The 23,779-nt window shown below is 35.3% G+C and overlaps 1 protein-coding gene across 1 annotated transcript in view; it reads left to right on the forward strand.

The window, feature by feature from the left end:
- Positions 1–23,779, forward strand: part of TANC2 (tetratricopeptide repeat, ankyrin repeat and coiled-coil containing 2) — a 477,945-nt gene that overhangs the window by 69,445 nt on the left and 384,721 nt on the right. Inside the window, exon 4 of the mRNA XM_081272685.1 lies at positions 397–486. Coding sequence (XP_081128811.1) covers positions 420–486 — 67 coding nt within the window. The 5' untranslated portion in view covers positions 397–419. The remainder of the gene's footprint in view (positions 1–396; positions 487–23,779) is intronic.

Below are 23,779 nucleotides of genomic sequence, written 5' to 3' on the forward strand. Positions count from 1 at the left end.
TCTCTGTTTCTGTGTGTCTTCAGTGATAATCCACCTTTGTTTCTAGCGTACTCAAAGTATAGTAGTATACTTGTGTGTTTTTAAGATGGAGTTTTTTTATGTTGCCCAGGCTGGCCCCAAACTCCTTCCTGGACTCAGGTGATCTTACTTCACAACCTCCTGAGTAACTGGAACTATAAGTATGTGCTACTGCTCATAGTCATAGTACACTTTTAAGGAACTGCATAATTAAATGTTTAATAGGGTTTTTTTTGGTCAATTTTTTTGTTATATGGATATAATTTTTTATATATTTAAACATAGTTAATTGTGTATATACATTTAAAAATTAATTACTACAAAAATTTTGAATAGAAAATTAAGTCTTAAAACATTGTTCCATATTTTATTTTACAGTTTTGTACTAGAACAGTATAACCATGTTTCGGAATAGTCTCAAGATGCTTCTTACTGGTGGGAAATCAAGTCGCAAAAACAGGTCAAGTGGTAAGTGACTATGCTACATTGATTCTGTTTGATATTTTAGAAATATGTTTTTTTAAGGGATCTGAATTAGTGCTATAACCTTTTATTTGTTTAATAAATGTTTAATTTAGAGAAAAAGAAAATTTACATTCCTTCAGGATACTCTTTTTTTTTAATCTCAAAGAGTTTTATTTATTATTTTCTCCCAAGCTTTTTTTAATGCACAAAAAATTATTAATTTTTAAAAATTTATATATGACAGCGGAATGCATTACAATTCTTATTATACATATAGAGCACAGTTTTTCATATCTCTGGTTGTATAAAAGTATATTCACACCAACTCATGCCTTTATTACGTACTTTGTTTTTTTTTTGCATTACAATTCTTATTACACATATATACCACAATTTTCATATCTCTGTTTATATATAAAGTATGTTGATACCCAATTCGAGTCTTTACACTTGTACTTTGGATAATGATGTCCATCACATTTCACTGCCCTTGCTATTCCCCTGCCCACCTCTTTCCCTCTCACCTCTCTTCCCTATCTGGAATTCATCTAATTCTCTCATGTTCCCCCTCTCCTACCCCACTATGAGTCAGCCTCCTTAGATCAGAGAAAACATTCAGCACTTGTTTTTTGAAATTGGCTAGCTTCACTTAGCATTATCTTCTCCAATGCCATCCATTTACCTGGAAATGCCATGATTTTATTCTCTTTTAATGCTGAGTAAAATTCCATTGTGTATTTGCCACATTTTTTAATCCATTCATCCACTGAAGGGCATCTAGGTTGGCTCCACAGTTTAGCTATTGTGAATTGTTCTATAAACATTGATGTGGCTATGTCCCTGTATAGTGCTGTTTTTAAGTCCTTTGGGTATAGACTGAGGAGAGGGATAGCTGGGTCAAATGGTGGTTCCCGTCCCAGATTTCCAAGGAATCTCCATACTGCTTTCCATATTGGCTGGACCAATTTGCAGTCCCACCAGCAGTATGAGTATACCTTTTCCTGCTATTCTTCTGACTGGAGTAAGATGGTATCTTAGAGTAGTTTTGATTTGCATTTCTCTGCTAGAGATGATGAGCATTTTTTCGTATATTTGTTGATTGATTGTATATCCTCTTTTGAGAAGTGTCTGTTCATGTCCTTGGCCCATTTGTTGATTGGGTTATATGTTTTTTGGTGCTTAGCTTTTTGAGTTCTTCATATATCCTAGAGATTAGTGCTCTATCTGATATGTGAGGGGTAAAAATTTGCTCCCAGGTTATGGGCTCTCTGTTCATCTCACAGATTATTTCTTTTGCTGAGAAGAAACTTTTTATTTTGATTCCATCCCATTTATTGATTCTTGGTTTTAATTCTTGTGCCAAAGGAGTCTTATTAAGTAAGTTAGGGCCTAATCCCACATGATAAAGATTAGGGCCTACTTTTTCTTCTATTAGACAGAGAGTCTCTGGTCTAACTCCTAGGTCTTTGATCCATTTGAATTAAGTTTTATGCATGATGAGAGATAGGGGTTTAATTTCATTTTGTTGCATATGGATTTCCAGTTTTCCCAGCACCATTTGTTGAAGATGTTATCTTTTCTCCTGTGCATATTCTTGGCACCTTTGTCTAATATAATTGTAATTTTGTGGGTTAGTCTCTGTGTCCTCTATTTTGTACCATTGGTTTTCCCGTCTGTTTTGGTGCCAATACCATGCTGGTTTTGTTACTGTTGCTCTGTTTTATAGTTTAAGGTCTGGTATAGCGATGCCATCTGCTTCACTCTTCCTGCTAAGGATTGCTTTAGCTATTCTGGGTCTCTTATTTTTCCAGATGAATTTCATGATTGCTTTTTTCTATTTCTATGAGGAATGCCATTGGGATTTTGATCGGAATTGCATTAAACTGTATAGTGCTTTTGGAAGATAGTATATTAACATTTAGGATTGTTATGTCTTCCTAGTGAATTGACTCCTTTACTGATAAGAAATGTTTCTCTGTTTCTAGCAATTCCTTTTATTTGAAAGTTTGTCTAATATTAATATAGCTACTCCAGCTTTCTTTTGATCAGGATTTACAAGATCTGATATGTTTCACTCTCTTACTTTCAATATTTCTGTATGATTATGCTGTTCATAACAAATAGTTGGATTTTTCCCCTTATTATTCATTCTGATAAGGTTTTTCTCTTAAGGAAGACTTTGGTACATCCCTCATTTTTTAGATATAATTACCTTCCTTTTTGTCTGAAGAATACTCTTTAGAATTTCCTTTAGTGAGGAATCTTCCTGTGACACCGTTACTTTGCTCTTATTTTAAAAATGTCTTTATTTGCCTTCAGTTTTAAAGGTTATTTTCCTTGGGTATAAAACTTGATTAGCAGTTCTTTTTCTTTTAACACTTTAAAAATGTTTCTCTGTTGACTTAATTATTTCTGAAGAGAAGTCAGCCATAATTCTTATTGTTTTTTTTCCTTGGACTAGTATAAGCTTTTTTATGGGGGCGGTAGATAGGTGGCATCTAGCAGCTTTACCCACACCCTGCCCCATTTCTTGGTTTTCAGCATTTGACTTTGCTATGCTTAGGTGTATGATTTTCTTTCTATTATCTCATTTGGATTGTGGTGGGCTTCTTGAGTCTATGTATTAGTCTCTTTCTTCAACTGTGGGAAATTTTAACCATAATCTCTTGAAATATTTCTTCTGTCCTTTTTTCACCATTTTTGGTGGGTCTTTAGTTTATATGTTAGATTATTTGGTATTATCTTCCCTTATATCTCTTGAAGTATGTTCTTTTTCTTTTCTCTTTTTAAATTTGTTCTGTAATATTTTTTTCTTTTGGTTAAATGTGTATTGGCCTGTCTTAAGGTTTATTGATAGTTTGTTTTGCTCTGTTCAGTCACAGCTTCTAAGCCCAGCCAATGCATTCTTAATTTTAGATAGTTTTTTTTTTTTTTAAAGAGAGAGTGTGTGTGTGTGTGTGGGGGGGAGAGAGAGAGAGAGAGAGAGAGAGAGAGAGAGAGAGAGAGAGAGAGAATTTTTAAAAATATTTATTTTTTAGTTCTCGGCAGACACAACATCTTTGTTGGTATGTGGTGCTGAGGATTGAACCCGGGCCACACGCATGCCAGGCGAGTGCGTTACCGCTTGAGCCACATCCCCAGCCCCTTAGATAGTGTTTTTTTAGTTTTAGGATACTAATTTTATTCTTTAAAAAATTTCATTTTCCTGTTGAATTTTTTTCTTTTCATTAATTTTTCCATCTTTATCTTTTATTTTAACTTACAATGTGTAACAATGCTAGTTTAGTAGTTGATGTTTTTGCTAATCCTCATATCTAGATTGTTTATGCATCTTCTCCTAATCACTTTACCACTTGATTATTGATCACATTTTTCATGTCTCAGTATTTTTCTGTTATTTAATTGATATGGTATTTAGAAAAAAAAATAGCGGCTGGAGTAAGTTATATATTTTCCTGGAGAGGGAAGCATTTTCCTATGTGAGGCAGCTGTGATCAGGGTCTGATCACCTGTATTTGATGAGCTGCCATATTGGGTAATATTTAGATGGAGGTCTGTTCTATGTGAATCTTGGGCCTCTCCCTTTAGTAGGATCAGTATCTAAGCACCATCTGATTTTGGAACTCTTAATCAACATTACAGCCAATCTTCCAGTATCCCAGATTATTGCCACCATGAATTTAGAAATAGTCTTGTGGGGCAAATCAGTGAATGGGGAGGCCTAACTTTGAATTTAAGATTCATTCACCTTCTGTACTGTGGTTGGCAAACCGTGGCCTGAAGGCTAAAATGTCTGGTTCACCACCTGCTTTTGTTAAATAAAAGTTTTATTGGACACAGTCTAATTCTTTCATTTATATACTGTTGATACCATGTCTACTTTCATGCTATAAGAAGAAGGTTCTGTACCTACAACAGAGACTCAAATATTTGGTCTGGCCCATTACAAAAAGTTTGATGACTCTTGTTCATCAGGCCTCTTTACATAGTCATTACAAGTTTACTGATTTCCCTTTATCTCATCTCATTATCTGCCTATGTAGATCCTTCTTCCTCTTGCTTAGACTTAGTAAATGGCCATCATGATCTTAAACTAAATCAAATTGTAAACTGTCTAAGCAGAACCCTACAGTAGATTTCAGTAGGTCTTAGAATAAAGTTCAAAATCTCTTACTAAGCTTATTTAGTCTTTTGATAGCATGAATGCTGCCTTCCTCTTTATTTTTTTTAAACTAATGGTCTTTCTTTTTACCCTTTTCCATCACAAACTATATTATCACCCCTTTTACCCTTATAGTACATATCACTCTTTGAGTAATTTTATTTGCTTGTTTTGTTTTTTGTATTCTCTATACCCTATAAACTCACTGTTTGAATGTTCCCAGTATCTAGAATATTGCTTTGAAATTCTTAGGAGTTCAATAAATATTGTTGAATTGATGAATATGTATACTTTTTTCTCTGACTTGCTTTTACTTGCATTTGCCCCCATCATGCTGCCATATTAATTTTCCTTAGAAACTTAAATTGGCAGTACCTGACCTGATCTAACTTCCCTAGCCTTATTCTCTTAACTGTTAGTCAGAAACTTTCTACTTTATCCAGTCAGTAATTTTAATGCCTTATATTATCTGTACCCCTTTGATCATGACATTGATCCTGTCTGCAATAAACTTGCCATTTATTCTTTTCTTGAAAATACACCTATGTATTTATTTATTTTTGTGCTGGGGATTGAACTCAGGATCCCTGAACCACTGAGCCACATCCCCAGCCCTTTGTGTATTTTATTTAGAGACAGGGTCTCATTAGATTGCATAGGGCCTCACTAAGTTGCTGAGGCTGGCTTTGAAATCATGATCCTCCTGCCTCAGCCGCCTGAGTTGCTGGGATTACAGGCATGTGCCACCACACACTTATTCTTGAGTCGTACTCAGTTATCAAAATCTAGTTTATATTTCACTTTGGCTCATAGTGCTCATTCTTTTGCCTATCCTACTATAGTGCTTGTATTTCTAATATAAAACTTAATAATATAATGCTTTGTTTTATTTATGATTTTTCTAGAAATGCTTTTTTTTAGTATAGTTTAATTATCCTAAGGGTAAGGAATGAATACTACCATTTATTCCTACATTAGTTCATACTGCCATGATAGTTACATTTATATATCTATATCTGTATTTCATTGAAAGAGAATATAAAAGATCATATAGTTAAACTTCTCTTCAATGAAGTGTGTGTAGAATAACAGTTAACTTACATTTACATGTGTTCTATGTTTCACAAAGGAGTGACTTAAATATTTATTACCTCAGTTACTCTGTATAGCAAATACCACTCCATTTTATAGGGGAGAGACAAAAAGTCTTACTCAGAATTATACAGCTGGGGGCATAGCTCAGCAATGGAGTGTGAGTTTAGCATGTGGGTGGCCCTTGGTTCAATCCTAAGTACCACCAAAAAAAAAAAAAAAAAAGGAAAAAGAAAAAAGCAAGTTATACAGATAGTTGGAATAGAAACCATGGAATTCTTATTTTACAGGTATTGTACTTACTGAGACAGTTGAGTGGAATTAAGATCTGAGAACTTTATGTCTTTTCTTTGAAGTAGCAAGTCAGATGTTCAGATTTTGTTGCTCAGGATATGTTAAAGCAGTTTGTAGCTAAGAGGAGCTTCATGTGGTATGGTTGAGATAGAGTTTATTTTTTAAAACAATTTTTTTTTGCATTTTTGCTCTTTGATTTTTTTCTTGTTTTTCATGGAGACGTGAAATATAGATTTCAGTTACAAGTTGTGGTTGATTTAGCTTTAATAGAATTTTTAATTTGAAAATCACCCCATACCTTATGTGTAAATTAATATCATTTCCCCATAGTTTTCCTAATTACTAACTATATATTGATATAGTTGATACTGATTTTTAAAAAATGGTTATGCAATAGAATACATATTATTCTAAGAATTTTTCTTGCTTTTACATTCTTTCAGTATATACTGAAAATATTAGATGTCCTTAACTAGAATAGTACATAAGAATGTTAGAATTGGGGAAATAAAGTTTAATAATGTCTCATTTCCAGTCATGGATGATTTCTTCATTTTTAACTGGCTTGAGGGAGAGTGTTTGGGAATGAAACAGTCGAGAGGGCCAGCAAGTAGAATGTGATGATAAATAGTGAAGGCTATAGTGAAGAATTTTGGCAACAAGGTACCAAATATAGTCTTCAAATAAGAGACCAATGTAAGTTGATTTGGAGGAGTTGATTTCTGGGACTCTATAATATCTGTTCCTAATCACCTTTGACCTTATTTTGTATAACTCAATATTTTTTTAATTTTAAGTTTTTATTTTTGAGGTGTTGGGGATTGAACCCAGGGTCTTGTGCATGCTAGGCAAGTGCTGTGCCACTGAATTACATCCCAAGTCCTTTTGAATTTTATTTTGAGACAGGGTCTTGGTAAGTTGCCCAGATTGGTCTTAAACTTGTGAGCCTCTTGCTTAAGCTTCCCAAGTGGCTGTGATCATAGGTGTGCGACATAATGCCTGGCTTACCTTTTGTTCTTTGTTCACCCCTTTTCAGCCAAGTTAGCTTTCTTCTGCTTTAAGGGCTTTTCTGCTTGCTGTTGCTTAATGCCTAGAATGTTAGTTAGCTCCCTTACTTCACCAGGGTCATTACTCACATATCACCCTGCCTAGAATGTTAGTTAGCTCCCTTACTTCACCAGGGTCATTACTCACATATCACCCTCTCTGTGAGATCTTTCCTAGCCACCTGATCTGAGATTCTAACTCCTTCTTTATGTCCCCCTTTAATTCCCCCTTCCTTTTAATCTTGCTTCTGTAGCAGTTATCACTTTTTAACATTCTTATATCTTGTTTTTCTGTTCTATTATCTGTCTTTCCTACTGGAATATAAATTTTATAAGCAATTCATTCTGTTTTCCACTGCTATAATTTTAGCTCCTATCTAGCATATAACAAGTGCTCAGTAATTTTTTATGAATAAATAACATTTTAGGGAGGATCACTTTGACATATCCAAGCATATATATGATATGCCACTTATAATCCTATATTCATAAATTTGAGAGAACACAATAAGAAAAACTATTTAAGAAATAGATTCTGGGGGCTGGGATTGTGGCTCAGCGGTAGAGCGCTCTTCTAGCATGGGCAGGACCTGGGTTCGATCCTCAGCACCACATAAAAATAAAGGCATTGTATTGTATCCATCTACACCTAAAAAATAAATATTAAAAAAAAGAGTTAAAAAAAGAAATAGATTCTGATTTCTGATTTTAAAAAGGGAATTAAATAATGAGTTAAATATACAATTTATTCTTAATGCTATATTCTTCATTTCATGTATGTTGATATGTAATAATACTTGAACCAAGTTAAAATAATAAATTATTTGAATACTGTCAAATTTTTCATCTGAATATATCTAGGTTTTTGTTTTCTTAGAAAACTTTAAATTAAAAAAGTCTTGGTCACGGATTTGTGCTTTGCCAATTTGTGTTTTTTTACACCATCTTGTGGTCTCCTCATATAATTATTAATCATGGGTCTGTTTTCTTTGATGTATGGAAATTTTAATAAAAATCTTTGACAGTGAAAATTCTTGCTAGTGAAGATTTAATGGTAATGTACGAACCAAGAAGTAAGTGAGGTGTAAGAGAAAAAAATTATTTTTAAAAAAATTGATATGGTTCATCAACCATTGACTTCTTGTCTTCTGGGTCTCTAGAATGTATTTCTATAGATGGGAAGCATCTTTAGTACAATTTTTATGTCTCACTTTAAGGAAAGTCAGAAACTAAAAAATTCAACCTTAAAGCAGTTTTCATACTTTCCCTCACCCTATTTTCATAGATTTCTTCTATTGTGGCTTCCTTCATTTGACTCACTAGAAAAAAATAGACTGTCACATCTGCAGCCCACTTATTCCAGGGAACTGGGGTAGTTGCAAGAAGGTCAAATAAAGTGCCTGGAGACAGCATGAGATTTATGGGGGAAATTTTGCAAGGGATCAGAAAGTGCTATAAGATGGATGAGTTTAGTGTTAGTATGCTGAAAAGACAGCACCTCTGTCCCTCCAAGCATTTTGCCTGGCAGTGTCTCCTCATCCTCAGGGCATTTTGTCCAGTGTATCCGGCTAAATGAATGACATGTCCTTTTCACAGTGTCCTCAGTGCTTTGTCTGTCCCCACTGAAGAGAGGCCTTTTTATATGTTAGGCTGCGGAAGCTGTGGCATCATCAACATTATCTTGCGTATATGACCAGCATCCCAAGGAACAGTTATCCTGGTATACATGCAAGAAAGTAGCTTTCTACAGATAACTTTAACTTGCCCTAGTTCCCAGTTCATAAGAGAAACCCAGTGTCCTTCAAGGTAATATGTAACTGGAATTTCCTGCCCAGTCTTGCTTTTACTGTTTCCTTAATTTGGCTCTAGGAGTCCTCTCATCTGCACTCTCAGTAGTGACCATTAATTAAGGAGATAATGGACAAGAGGCGATGGGGCTGAAGTAAAGACAGACACAGAGAAAAAGGTAGGGCTGGGTGGGTACCAAATTAATGGAGTTTGATTGTCCTAGAGCTAGCTCAGCATGTTTATTATATCGGTTTCATCAAAAGGTTATTTGTGAGAAGGTTTCAGGAAAGCAGGCAATCTGAAGGATGCAGGACTGGTGAGACATTAGGGTCTTCTTGTTATGTTCAGAATCCTCTGTCCCCAGGTATTGGTGTCTGAACTCAAGGTCTGGAGTGATGATAGCCATGTGCCTTTGCACATAGCCACCTTTGGCCTATACCAGCATAGCAACTGGGCCATCTTGATCTGCATCTTTGCACAGGCAGTTTCTAGTGCAGTGCAGCCACAAGAGAGTCAGACCATGATTCAAGCCACCACTCTTCACAGCTGGGTTTTTGAAATAGAAAGGGGGGCGGGGATCAGGGACGTAGTGTTTTACTGTTCCCTTTTTCTTTAGGGATGATACATAGGCTAACTTACTTTTTTCCAGATTTAGAGTACTCTGATCTGTAGTCATGATTTTTCTTTCATTTGTTACAAAGTATCTTGCCATCAAAAATCTTGGTTCTTTAGAGGAGTTCCTAAGGGATCTTTAATGACTTACTTAGAAAGTAAGCCAGTGATGTTTCTAAACTAAGGATGAACAAGACAGGTTTTGTTTGTTTTTTTCTTTTATGTTAATTTTAAAATATTTTAGTAAGTTGAAGGAACAAGTAGCATTGAAATGTCTTTTTTACCATTAGAATGGGAATTAAAGTTTTGCATATACAGAGGAGGTAAAACTTTACTACTCTGGGCTGCTGAGAATTAAATTAGGAGAAAAAAATTAAATTAGGAGAAGAACATACATATTTTTACATGCACATGGACGACCCTTGTCTTATTCAGCTTTTTCACTGCTGTGACTAAAAGACCTGAGAACAATTGCAGAGGAGGAAGAATTTATTTAAGAGCTCAGAGTTTCAGAGGTCTCAGTCCATAGAAAGCCAGCTCCATTCCTCAGGGATAGAGGTGAGGCAGAACATCCTGGCACAACAGAGTGGCAAAGGGAAGCGACTCACATGATGATCAGTAAGAAGAAAAAGGAGAATCGCTGGCCAGATAGGAAATGTGTACCCCAAAGGCACGTCCCCAGTGACTCACCTCCTCCAGGCACACCCTAGCCGCCGCCTTCAGGTCTCCCTCAGTTAATCCCATCAGGGGATTAATTTACTGGGTTAAGACTCATAACCAAATCATTTCTTATCTAAACCTTGCACTGTATCTCACATGAGCTTTTGGAGGACACCTCACACCCAAACCATAACACCCCCATAGGAAAATAAAATACCCAGAGAAGCAATTAAATCTGAACACCTTATAAGTTGGATGAAAAATAGTTAATTATGATGACAGGAGAAAGGGGCTTGGGTTAGAGCAGTTATTTGTGGAGAAGTAGAAAGACAAGGATTACTTTAATGAGGCTTGTTTATGCATATTTCCTTTGGCTATACCTTCTCATCTCTGATGATGTTACTTTTTTCCTAGTATAGGTAGGTATCTTTCTATTGGAGTAGCATCTTCTCTCTTCAGAAAGAAAAAAAGAAGGTCAGAGTGCCATTCTTGCATCCGTTTTTTTTTTTTTTAATGCTTTAACTCAAAATAATCCTTATGCCAAAGTTGCCTTTTAGGGTGGCTTTTGCCACCCTTCTCTTGGTAACAACATTGTTCAATTTTCCTTTGAAATATAAACTTATTTCATGTAGTCAGTAGGATATATCATCAATGAAGTAATATTGATAAAAAATCTAACAATATTTCTATAAAATAATTTTATTATCTTTGCATGAGTCTAGTATTGAAACATTCTTTACTTATGTTTATGAAGATTTAAAACCGGAAAATATTTTGTTCATCTCTTCATAGAGTTGATTTAAATTCAACATACGTTTATTAAATGCTTATAATGTACTAGGTTAAACACTTTAACCAAATTTTAACTCATATATTACAGTCTGCATTAACTTGAAAATATGTAAAATTTGAAAAATTTGGGAAGATTTCCTTTTTGCTTGCTAAAGATTTTTGTTTTGGGGAGCATATGGTTTTAATTAGGAAAGAGCATGGCAAATAACATTTATAATTACTGTAAGACTGTTTAGGCAGTAGTGTCTTCCAGACCCAGAGTGTTACTGATAACAGAGATAGTTCTTATCTTTTGTATCCTTGATCCATAACAAAATGTTTTATAACCAATATTTGTCATATGACATCAGTTCTTGGAAAAAGCCATATTATTCCAGTCTTATATTTTGTTACTTTGAATATAATTCATTGGATATAATTCATTTTGAGCTAACTTAGCAACCTTTTAGAATAATGCTCTTCAATAGAATTTTCTGTGATGGTGGATATGTTTTATAAATCTTTGTCATCTGATACTATAGAGGAAAGAACTTTTTGCTATCTCCAAATCTCATTGAATAATCTCCTTCACAACAATTGTTTTTAGCGCTTATCATATATCAAGAATTGTGAAAGAATAGAAGTTCATCGGATTAGAAAAAGGGGAATGAAAGGAAGAGAGAGGGGATGGGAATAGGAAAAACAGTAGAATAAATCGGACATAACTTTCCTATCTTCATATATGAATACATGACCAGTGCAACCCCACATCATATACAACCACAAGAATGGGACCCTAATTAGAATAAGTTATACTCTGTGTATGTAAAATACATCAAAATACACTCAACTGTCATGTATATATATAAAGAACACATTTTTAAAAATGAAAAAATAATTGTGATACATGTTGTGGTACTTCCTAGTTTCAGGGACCTCTAAGTCTATTAATAATGGAGAGAGATGTTTTTCTTTTTCTTTTTTTTTTAGATTTTAAGATAGTATTTATTTTAAAATTTAAAGGGTAATTATTAAATGAAATTAAGAAAACAACAGAAAGGGGCTGAGATTGTGGCTCAGGGGTAGAGTGCTCGCCTAGCACATGTGAGGCCCTGGGTTTGATCCTCAGCACCACATAAAAATAAAATAAAGATATTGTGTCCAACTACAATTTAAAAATAAATATTAAAAAAAAAACAACAGGAAAGGGAAATTGAAAAAACATTTGAAGTGTTATTTAAAAATGGTAGGAAAAAAAGAAAAATAGCAAGAAATCACAATGTATTAGAATGTATGGGATATGTCTAAAAGAATTTATAAAGACAAAATGTATACCTTCTACAACATAAAGAGCCAAATGTGAGTTCAGTATATTGCAACAATCTCCTATGGAGAGAGATTTATAAACCAATAGGAAAAATGCATTTGGAGAAGAGGCAAGAAGAAGAAGAAAATGCAATTGAATTTTGAAGAATAAGTAGATGGGGCTGGGAATGAGGCTTCATGGTAGAGCATTTGCTGGCATGGGTGAGGCTCTGGATTTGATTCCCAGCACCACAAAAAGGAAGGGAGAAAAATGGAAAATGAAGGATAAGTAGGAGTTAGAAATACAAATAGAGAAATCAGCAATTGCCTCGAAATGGAGATAGGACACTATATGGTCCATTCTGGGAATTGCAAAAACTCCGTCTATTCCTGGAACTTAAACTGAGTTAGAAAGGTAATAAGAAGAATAGATAGTTAATCATTCTTCAGATTTTGATGTGTTTTATATGCCACGATAAAGAATTTGGATTATACCATTAATGCGGCAAGGGAGCCATGGCAGGATTTTAAATTGGAAGGAAAAATATTTTAACCTCTAAGCTCAGTCCTCCAGATACAAGATTTATTAAACTTGAAATTTTTAGAGGAAATGAGAACTTCATGTTAAAATTTTAAATTTGATTAGATACTATGTAGTCTCTTCCCTGGTCAGTTTTATTTGCTATTGTAACAGTTGGAATAATTATAATTACCAAAGACCCAACTTAAAATAACTGAGACATTAAGGGAATTTCTGAATTCACACAACTACAAATTTTGGAAGATTATAGATGAATGAATTCTAAAGCACATCAGGATCACCAAAGACTTGGTTTGTCAGTTCTTTCCACTTTGCTATTTTCAGCACTTTGGTTGCTATTCTCATATTCCTTCTCACATAGCTTTGAGAGGACTGCAAAATATTCAGTTTTTAAATCCACACACAGTATTGTTCAATGACTAGTAGAACAACTGACCTTTTCTTGGGTACCTTTTTAACATTAAATAAAAGTTTTCTGAAAGCCACACCTTGGTTCCCCAATTCAGCTCACATCCCTTTACTCAAATTACCTTTCTTAAACCAATTAATAAAATTGCATACCTTATTAAGATTTATTTGCTAATCAAGGGTCACCTCCTGGGGTTAGGCAGAGAACTAACCTACTGTGAAGCAAATACTTAAAATAAAATGAAGGTTCTGTAAATGAAAGAAGGGATTGGATGGGCAACCAGTGGAACCTGCCACATTGTTTTTCTAACCTAGTTAGAGTTTATTTTTAAAGTTATCAGTCTTTTTTGTACCAAGAATTGAAAGGACAAACCCACATTTTCCCAAATATAGGAGGGAGGGAGGGAGGGAGGGAGGGAGGGAGAGAGAGAGAAAACCTCCTTAAGTTTGTTAATAATATGAATATTTTAAAGACATGTAAGACAGTCATGGTGTAAATTGATCTATCTTTCAACTTGGAAGATCATTAAAGACTTGATTTCTGACCTGCAAAGCTGAGGACTAGGCCAAAAACCAGAGGATTTTAGCATGACAGGTCCTGCCTGGGAAACCAACCAGCTGATCATTCCAGAAGATGAATTTTTATTATAATTCTCGACCAGGGCAGTTCCTTTCTAGTCTAAAGCAGGAATGGATGGGAGAATTGCTCTTATTTTTTCCTTCATTTTTTTTTTTTTTTTTTTTTTGCTGCCACTTTCCATCCTAAACACAAAAGAATTGGTTTGGAGAATGTTTAATGGGAGAAATATAATGCTGAAAAATGGAAATGAATTTCAGTTAATACCTGGATGTATTTTTTTGCTCCCAAAATTTATTCTGTTACCTCTGGCACCATATTAGTAATCAGAGTAGTCATTCCTTTACTCAAGATATTGTGTTAATTTGCCATTCTACTTTGTTCCTTTCTTGAAAACTAATGGTCATACTGCAAGTAAATCAAGCTCCTTCCATTAACCTTTGAAACACTTCATACTCTAAGGCTAACATACTGTTAAATACTATCTAGACACATCATTCTTCCTCTTTGTGTTGTCTTTGTATCCCTGATTACTTAATAAACACATAGTATGGTCAGGTCAAGTACTTGGAACACAGTTTACTTAGAAATGAAAGACATCACTTTTAAAAAATTATATCACATGACAAAAGCAAAAACATACTATTAAAATAAAGTATAAGAAATATTATGATAAAGTTCTATACCAGATGTACTGGAGTGCAGAGGAAAGGCTTCATCCCACTCTGGAGGGAAATGTAGCAATTCTTGGAGGAGTTGTTGGCTATCATTGTGCCCACAAAGTAGTTAGCTAGTTCAAGAAATGGGGAAAAGGAAGCTTCAGGTAAAGGGTACATTAAGTAGAAAAGCATGAAGTTGTGGGAGAGCTTGACACATTAAATGAATTATATACAGTTAGTTTGGGTGTTTTTCTTGACTGCCATTTCTAACATTTACTTGCATGTCTATCTCATTCTTTTTTTTTTTTTTTTTTTTTTGGTACTGGGGATTGAACTCAGAGGTGCTCAACCACTGTGCCACACCCCTATCCCTTTTTTATATTTTATTTAGAAACAGGGCCTCGCTGAATTGCTTAGGGCCTTGCTAAGTTGCTGAGGCTGGCTTTGAACTCATGATTCCCCTGCCTCAGCCTCCTGAGCCACTGGGATTGTAGGTGTGTGCCACTGCACCTGGCTATCTCATTCTTTTTTTGATCTAACACATTAGTTTCTTGTGCTATTCAGTTCAAATAATGAAGCATGGTTACCAATATCTGAGTTTTGTATCTTAACAGTCCAGGCACCCAGAGGGGAATACTGACTCAATTCTAGATGCCGATGGATAAATTAACTTTGGCCTAATTTAGATCTGGTATCCACCCTTGGACAAGTCAGTTACATTTCAGAATAGGGTTTTTTTGGGTACCATTTGTAATCATCTCCTCTTGGGTCAAGTTGGGCACTTACCCCAGTGAAAATTAACTGTGGCGGCGGAGGGAATAAATTAGTAGCTGAATGGTTGGTAAAGGGAAGTTCTCAGAAAGGGATATATGTGATGTTGGTTAAGCAGAATAACACTTGTCATCTTTAGGTGTTATTACGGCAGCACCCAAGTGAGATAATGACATTCTGAACTAAGAGGGTGGCAGTGGGGATGGAGAGATGTCAAAAAAGAATCAACTGAACTTGATGTTTATTTATGAATGAGGAACTATAGTCATATTTTTTCATTTACTCACTGGAATATTTATTGAGTGCTTGCTATATGCTAGATGTAGTTAGAGCTTCTAGGGATACAGCACTGCTATAGATCAAGACTTCTGACATCAAATACACCCCCACATTAAGCTATTCTCCAACTCTCTGGATGCCAACTGAGTGTCCTAAAATTCAATTCTGATACTACCTAGAGTTCTTGCAGACCCCACCAGTAAAAAGTCCCACATGTCTGCCTTCCCCCTTTAGATACCAGTGGCAAATCTTCAGGGGTTCCCATGACCACTTTCTTGAGTTCAATAATTTGTTAAAGTGGCTCAGACAACTGAGGAAAACACATATATTTACTGTTTATTATAAAGGCTATTTCTTTTATAATAGCAAGATAAAGTGGTATATAAGATGAGGTCTGACAGGGTGCTGTACACAGGTATTTCTATCCTTGTGGAGATGGGGTATGCCACCCTCTCAGCATGTGGATGTGTTCACCAGGATACATTGACTGACCAACGACTCTATTGGTTTGAGTTTTTATGCAGGCATCATTGTGTAGGCATGATCATTTAAGTCATTGATTATTGGTGTTTGTACCTGATCTCAGTCCTTTCTCTACTTTTTCCTCTCCTCTCCAGATGTTAGGGAGATGGAGCTGAAAGTTCCCTGTAATTACATGATTGGTTCTTTTGGCAGTTCAGCCACTTTCCTGAAGGTATCCAGGGGTTTTTCAGCCACCAGTCATCTTATTAACAAACAAAAACCCACTTTTTCTTATCACTCCCTTTGTTAAAATCTCAAAGGTCTTAGTATTACAGGGTTGGGGGCTTCTTGGAAACTGAAGCAGTATGGAAGTCCCCCTTCAGATCCTGATCCTTGTGATCAAATCAGAAAGATTTCAGACATGTCACTCAGAGGAAAGGGAATAAGGAGTTAAGATACTCTCAAGGGAGAAAAAGGGTCTTCTCAGGAGAGGGACACCTATCCTCCCCTCCAGTTTTATTGGAGTCCCAGTGAAATTTCCAGAGAGTCTGCCAAGGTCTACCTCTTGACTTTTAACTGACAGCAGGGTGACATCAGACTTTCAAGTCCCCACTGCCATGACCGCTCTAGGTCACTTTTGTCCTTGCTGACGTATTCTAATTAGAACCTGTTCTTACAGATTTTATGGTTAGAGGGAATTATCCTTATCTTGTGAGTTCTAGGATCTGGTCTGTGAAAGGGACAAAAGTCCCTGCTGCAGGATAACTTGTGTTCCTCTTATCAGAATTATTTCAAGTCTGCATTTCTCCTGCCGATGATAATTTCTCCTGCTGAGAAATGTGACATATCCTGTCCACTTTTTTCTTTCTTTCTATTTTTAATTATTATTTTTTAATTTATATATGATAACAGAATGCATTACAATTCATAATACACATATAGAGCACAATTTTTCATATCTCTGGTTGTATACAAATTATATTTACACCAATTCTTGTCTTTATACATGTACTTTGGATAATGATGATCATTACATTCCACTATCATTTCTAACCCATACCCCCTCCCTTCCCCTTCCACCCCTCTGACCAATCTAGAGTTTGTCTATTCCTCCCATACTCTCCTTCCCTACCCCACTATAAGCCTTCTTAGAGAAAACATTCGGCATTTGTTTTTTTTTTTTGGGGATTGGCTAACTTCACTTAGTTATCTCCTCCAACTCCATCCATTTACTTGCAAATGCCATGATTTTATTCTTATTGCTGAGTAATATTCCATTGTGTATAGATGCTACATTTTTTTTATCCATTCATCTACTGAAGGGCATCTAGGTTGGTTCCACAGTTTAGCTATTGTGAATTGTGTCTACTTAAATTAGGCAGGGCTGCAGGTTTTTAAAAGTGAAATTGCTTTTTAAAAGTGAAAGTCAGCACAGTGGGCCCATTTTATAGTATCATTACATTTTCTAGAATTTTATCTCATGTCCTACCATTCATGTCTGTCTGCCCCCATCATTAGAAGCTCCTATATCTAACCCGGAAACTAAGGCCAAGTATTATAATGAAAGATGCTCTCCTAACTCTCAGGAAATTGAAAGAGTTTTTGAAGCTTTGTTTCAGGAATTTATAGGACAGAGACCAAATATGTATTATGTCATGCTGTGGTAATCATGTGACTCACAGAACATATATTCAAGGAAGACACCATGTATCCGATATACATTTGTGTGTGAATGGTGGTGCTATTCTTTTTGATGTATGGGGAGAAGTAGTGAATTTATTTTAGGGTATTTGGATATCCAGGAACGTTAGGTAAATGAGTTAGGGACCCAGAGGAGAAGGCAGAGGAGGACATCTAAAATTGGAAGTTATGACCACCCAGTGGTGACTGAAGTTTAAAAAAATTATAGCATATATTGTGGTGTGTGTGTGTGTGTGTATAGCTACTGTCACAATTATTATACATCATGATGTTCTTTTCTAGTTATATTCTTCTGCAACCAATGAGCTGTTCTCCATTTCTGTAGTTTTTTTTTTTTTTTTTTGAGAATGTCATATAAATGGAATACTGCAGTATGTGACCTTTTAAGACTGTCTTCTTTCGTTTGGCTTAATGCCTTTGAGATTTATCCAAGTTGTTGTGTTAAGCAGTAGTCTGTTTCTTTTTATTGCTGAGTGGTATGCTATTGTATGGATGTATCCTGGTTTGTTTATTCATTCACCCATTGAAGAACATTTGGGTTATTTCCAATTTTTTTGTGATTAGAGCCACCATAAATATCCATGTACAGATTTTTGTGTAAACATAAATTTTCACGACTCTAGGGTCAATGATTAGGAGTAGGATTATTGAATTATATGGTAAGTGTATGTTTAACTTAATAAGACTGTTTTCTGGAGCGGCTCTTGCCATTTTCATTCCCAGTCATAATGTATAAGAGTTCCAGTTGTTCCATATCCATGGTAACACTTGGTGTTGTTAATTTTTTTTAAATTAGGCATTCTATTAAATGTGTAGTGGGGGCTGGGGATGTGGCTCAAGCGGTAGCGCACTCGCCTGGCATGCGTGCAGCCCGGGTTCGGACCTCAGCACCACATACAAAGATGTTGTGTCCGCTGAAAGCTTTCTCGGACTATTTCCTGAAGACCTTAAAAGAGCACACTACAGGGATACTGCCACATCGATGTTCATAGCAGCACAATTCACAATTGCTAGACTGTGGAATCAACCCAGATGCCCTTCAATAGATGAATGGATAAAAAATGTGGCTTTTATACACCATGGAGTATTACGCAGCACTAAAAATGACAAAATCACGGAATTTGCAGGGAAATGGATGGCACTAGAGCAGATTATGCTTAGTGAAGCTAGCCAATCCCTAAAAAACAAATACCAAATGTCTTCTTTGATATAATGAGAGCAACTAAGAACAGAACAGGGAGGAAGAGCAGGAAGAAAAGATTAACATTAAACAGAGACATGAGGTGGGAGGGAAAGGGGGAAAAAAAGGGAAATTGCATGGAAATGGAGGGAGACCCTCATTGTTATACAAAATTACATATAAGAGGTTATGAGGGGAATGGGATAACAAACACAGAGGGAAATGAATTACAGTAGATGGGGTAGAGAGAGAAGATGGGAGGGGAGGGGAGGGGGGATAGTAGGGGATAGGAAAGGTAGCAGAATACAACAGTCACTAATATGGCATTATGTAAAAATGTGATGTGTAACCGATGTGATTCTGCAATCTGTATTTGGGGTAAAAATGGGAGTTCATAACCCACTTGATTCTAATGTATGAAATATGATATGTCAAGAGCTTTGTAATGTTGTGAACAACCAATAAAAAAAAATTCTCTCTCTCTCTCTCTCTCTCTCTCTCTCTCTCTCTCCCTCTCTTTAAAAAAAAAGCTTAAGGAAAATGCAAAACAATAAATGGTGATATGTAGTTAAAACCTTTAAAAAATGTGCAGTGGTATTTAATTATGGTTTGAATGCTTTTCTCTACTGGCTGATGAATGTCTTTTCATGTTCTTGTCTTTTATATATCCTCTATGGTAAAGAGTATTGCAGATCTTTTTAACCTACTTTTTCATTAGTATTTTTTTGATTTTTTTATTGTTGAGTTTTGAGAGTTAATTGTGTATTCTAGATACAGGTCTATTATTGGATGTGTGTTTTGCTTATTTATTCTTTCAACATTGATGAGTTTACCATTATTTTAGTGAATAATGCATTTGGTATTATATCTAAAAATTGGGGACTGGGTGTGTAGCTCAATGATAGATGTGCTTAGTTTGTGTGAGGCTCTGGGTTTGCTTCTCAGCACCAAAACCCCCCACTAAAACAAAACAAAAGCCCAGACCTAACCAAACACAAAGACAAACCAAAACCTCCCCACACTCTTCTGTATCTAAATCCTTCTGGGATTTTTGTTGGAGTTACATTAAATCTGTAGATCAATTTGGATAGAAATAATGTTTGTGCCAAGTGGGGTCTTCTAGTTCATGAACATGTATCTTTCCATTTATTTAGGTCTTATTTGCTATTTTTCATCAGAATTTTTTTTTATTTTTTAGCATGTAGATCTGATGCATATATTAATAGACTTATTTTTAAAAATTTTTATTTTTTGGTACTGGGGATTGAACCACTGAACTACATCCCCAACCCTTTTTATCTTGTATTTTGAGAGATAGTCTCATTAAGTTATTTAGGATCTTGCTGAGACTGGCTTTGAACTTGTGATTCTCCTGCCTTAGAGTCCTGAGTCTCTGGATTACACATGCATGTGTCATATACCTGGCTTATTAGACTTATTCTTAAGTATCTCATTATCACACACACACCCCGCCCCTTGTTCTTTGCTTTCCCTTTCTTCCTTTCCTCTGGTATTGTTTTTAAATTTTGGTTTCTAATTGTATATTGCATACAGATGTATAAATATATAAATGATTGATTTTTGTCTTCTGACTTTGTATCCTGTGACCGCACTTATTAGTTCTAAGAAGTGTTTTTGTTAAATTCCTTTGAATTTTTAAAGTGGCCAGTGTCTTCTGAGAATAAGGAGTTTTATTTCTTCCTTTCCAGTATGTATGCCCTTTATATTCTCCTGTGACTTGCCAATACTAGTATGACAAGTATCTAAGAGTGATGAGATGTGGGTGTCCTTGTTTTCTCCGCAATCTTAGTTTTTCACCACTAAGTAGTTTTGGTTTTTTTTCATGGTTAAATTTTGTTAAAAGCACTAGTATTATTAGCATGTGATTTTTTTTCTTTGAACTGATGTGGTGGACTACATGTAATAATTTTAATATATTAAACTAGCTGAGCATTTTGAGTATAAACCCCATTTACTCATAGTGTGTTGTGTGTTTTACACATTATTACATTTAATTTGCTAATATTTTGTTGATGATTTTTCCATGTTCATAAGAAATTTTGGTCTTTTTTTAAAAGTGTGTTAATTTTGTTTGTTATCTATGTAATTCTGCTCTCATAAACTGAGTTAGGAGTGTTTTCTTCTCTTCTGGAAGAAATTTTGTAGAATTGGTGTTATTTCTTTAAATGTTTGATGAAATTCATCTGTGAATGTCTATGTATTTGGGCCGGAAGGTTTGTTTTTCATAAAGATTTTTTAAGCCACAAACTTGATTTGTTTGATAGACACATAATATATGAGTTATTGTTTAATCTTGGGTGAGTTTTAGTAGTTATTTTTATTCAGTGATGTATTTGGAAGAGCAGGTTCTGTTACTGAAGTTGTGTGACCTTGGGAAAGTTACTTTAGCTTTAATCTTACTACTCCTTAATTTGTTTATCTGAAAAACCAAAGGGTTAAGTCTACTTTTTATTTATTTATTTATTTATTTATTTATTTTTTAAAGAGAGAGTGAGAGAGGAGAGAGAGAGAGAATTTTTTTTTTTTTTAATATTTATTTTCTAGTTCTCGGCGGACACAACATCTTTGTTGGTATGTGGTGCTGAGGATCAAACCCGGGCCGCACGCACGCCAGGCGAGTGCGCTACCGCTTGAGCCACATCCCCAGCCCCTAAGTCTACTTTTTAAATGGTTTCTTTTAGTTTTAAATTTTCAAATCCTGGTAAGATAAAAGTTGCTGGGTGTGGTGGTACATACCTGTAATTCCAGCAGCTAGGGAGGCTGAGGCAGGAGGATCCTGAGTTCAAAGCCAGCCTCAGCAACTTACGAGGCCCTAAGCAACTCACGAGGCCCTAAGCAACTCATCGAGACCCTATCTCTAAATAAAATACAAAATAGGGCTGAGGATGAGGCTCACTGGTTGAGTACCCCTGAGTTTAATCCCCAGTAACCACCCCCTCCCCCCAAAAGTTTACATATTTTATGTGAAAGGATTCTGAGTCTCTGTTTCTTGACTCATTTGTCATTTATTGACCATTGGGTGTACTTTGGCAGATAAGAAACAGAAAAGTTTCACATTTCATTTTAATAAGTTGTATTTTGATGAAAAATATGGATGGAAGCAAGCCTAATTTTGCACTTGATATTCTGATGGTATGTGAAAAAAATACTTTTATAAGCTAGTTTATAGGAAGATGTAAGACGTTAGTTTTTAATGTTCTATTTTCTTGAAAAAATAAATGATCAATTTAGGAATTTTAGAGTTATTAGAAATGCATTTCTCTTTTGGTGATTATTCTGATCTAAATGATTAAAAAGTCATTCATGTTTGGCTACTTAATAGAGGCAATGTCTATGTAAGTATTTTATGTAAAAATCATTTTTTAAAGGTGGCACATTGTTGTGCATTCTGTCCATTTGTTGTGTTAAAGCAAAATGAAAGTAGCACACAGATTTACTGCTGAAGGAAACATTAAGTTGCAGGCTGCAGCTGGAGGATTTTACGTAGGCACCTGTGGGTTTGAGTGCGTTCAATATACAGACTGCAGTAGGAGGCTGGCACTGACTCTGCTGACTCCAGTGCACTCCTTCACTGCTGTTCTGCCGATTTCTCCACTGTCCAGAAGACAGACAGAATGGTGCAGCACGTTCAGGGCTTGGGGAAAAAATAACCGTCAATATGATTCAGAGGTGGGTTTGCTACACTGAATAGGAGGAAAAAAAATAACAAGACTAAAGGCTTAGGTATAGTTCAATATGCTAGTTGTTCTTAGCTCTTTGAATATTTAATTATGACTGTTTAAGAATGAACTGTTAGAGTTCTGAAATCTGCATGCCCTCCATATAGAGAGGTTCAGGTATATTGCATGTATAATATTAGTAAATGCATGTATGGTAGCTTATAAACAGATTTATTTCTCTATGTGCAGTTTGTGTATATAAGACATACATATAGTTCTGTGTTTATGAAAGGTTTTTGTTAACAGTTGGTATTAGATTTTTTAAAAAGTATGCACTTAAAGGTTTTATATTTTCTCTTGTACACATTTGTCGAAGCTCCTGTCAATGTCTCTTTCCTTATATTGTTCATTTTGTAATAGCAGAAAGCATTAGTAGAGCATTCTCTGATGAGATGTGGAAAAATCAGTAGAATGAGTACTGGAGTTGGCACTTCATATTTTATTGATGACTGTAATGCAGTGTGAGTTCGCATTGCACATAGTCATGGTTTAAATGATTACTTCTCTTATGAAAGCAAAATGTTTGTAAGAACGGCCATGTTGTAGACAGTGAGTTTAAAATAAAGGAGAGGAGTAGGACAAGTAAAATATTTCTGTCCTTGGTTTGTTGAGCAGTGCTCAGCATTGACTCAGGCACTGTCATTTTGGAAGTACAGTATAGAAACAATGAACATCATGCATAGAAAAAACATGGAGGTTTGGTTCCCACCCCCTCCCGGAAGCACTTTGCATATGTGCTCATATATTTTAGGCTTCTATGGCTGCACGCTTTTGGGGAACTGTCCAGTTGAGACAAGATGTTTTCTTAAGCCACACCCAACAGAGTCAGCTTTTTTATGCTTTGGGGCACTATTTTAATCCTGTGCTGATTTGTAGCTATCATCTGTGGGATGCCTTCGAGTAGTAAAAAGAAAGCATATACTATATTTACAGATTCTAACTTAATATGTTTTTGCACATCTGAGTTAGTGTATTAATAGCACAGAAGAGCAGTTTTTAAGTTATGCAGTGTTATCTCTGGCAGAAAGAGAGGGAGAGAGAGAGAAAGGGAGAATGAGAATGAATATATTTGTATGATTCCATTCCAAGTGTTCTGATTATGTAGATAACAATGCTGCTGATATATTATTTTGGTTTGTATTGTGGGTATGATATTCAGAGTTCAGATTTTCCTATTTGAGAAAATATTTGTACAAACATTTTAAATACTTGGCTTTTTTTTTTTTTTGCTTTAAAAATTTTTGGAAA

Source organism: Spermophilus citellus, assembly GCF_964194105.1.
Source record: "Spermophilus citellus genome assembly, chromosome: 17".
Taxonomy (NCBI): Eukaryota; Metazoa; Chordata; class Mammalia; order Rodentia; family Sciuridae; genus Spermophilus; species Spermophilus citellus.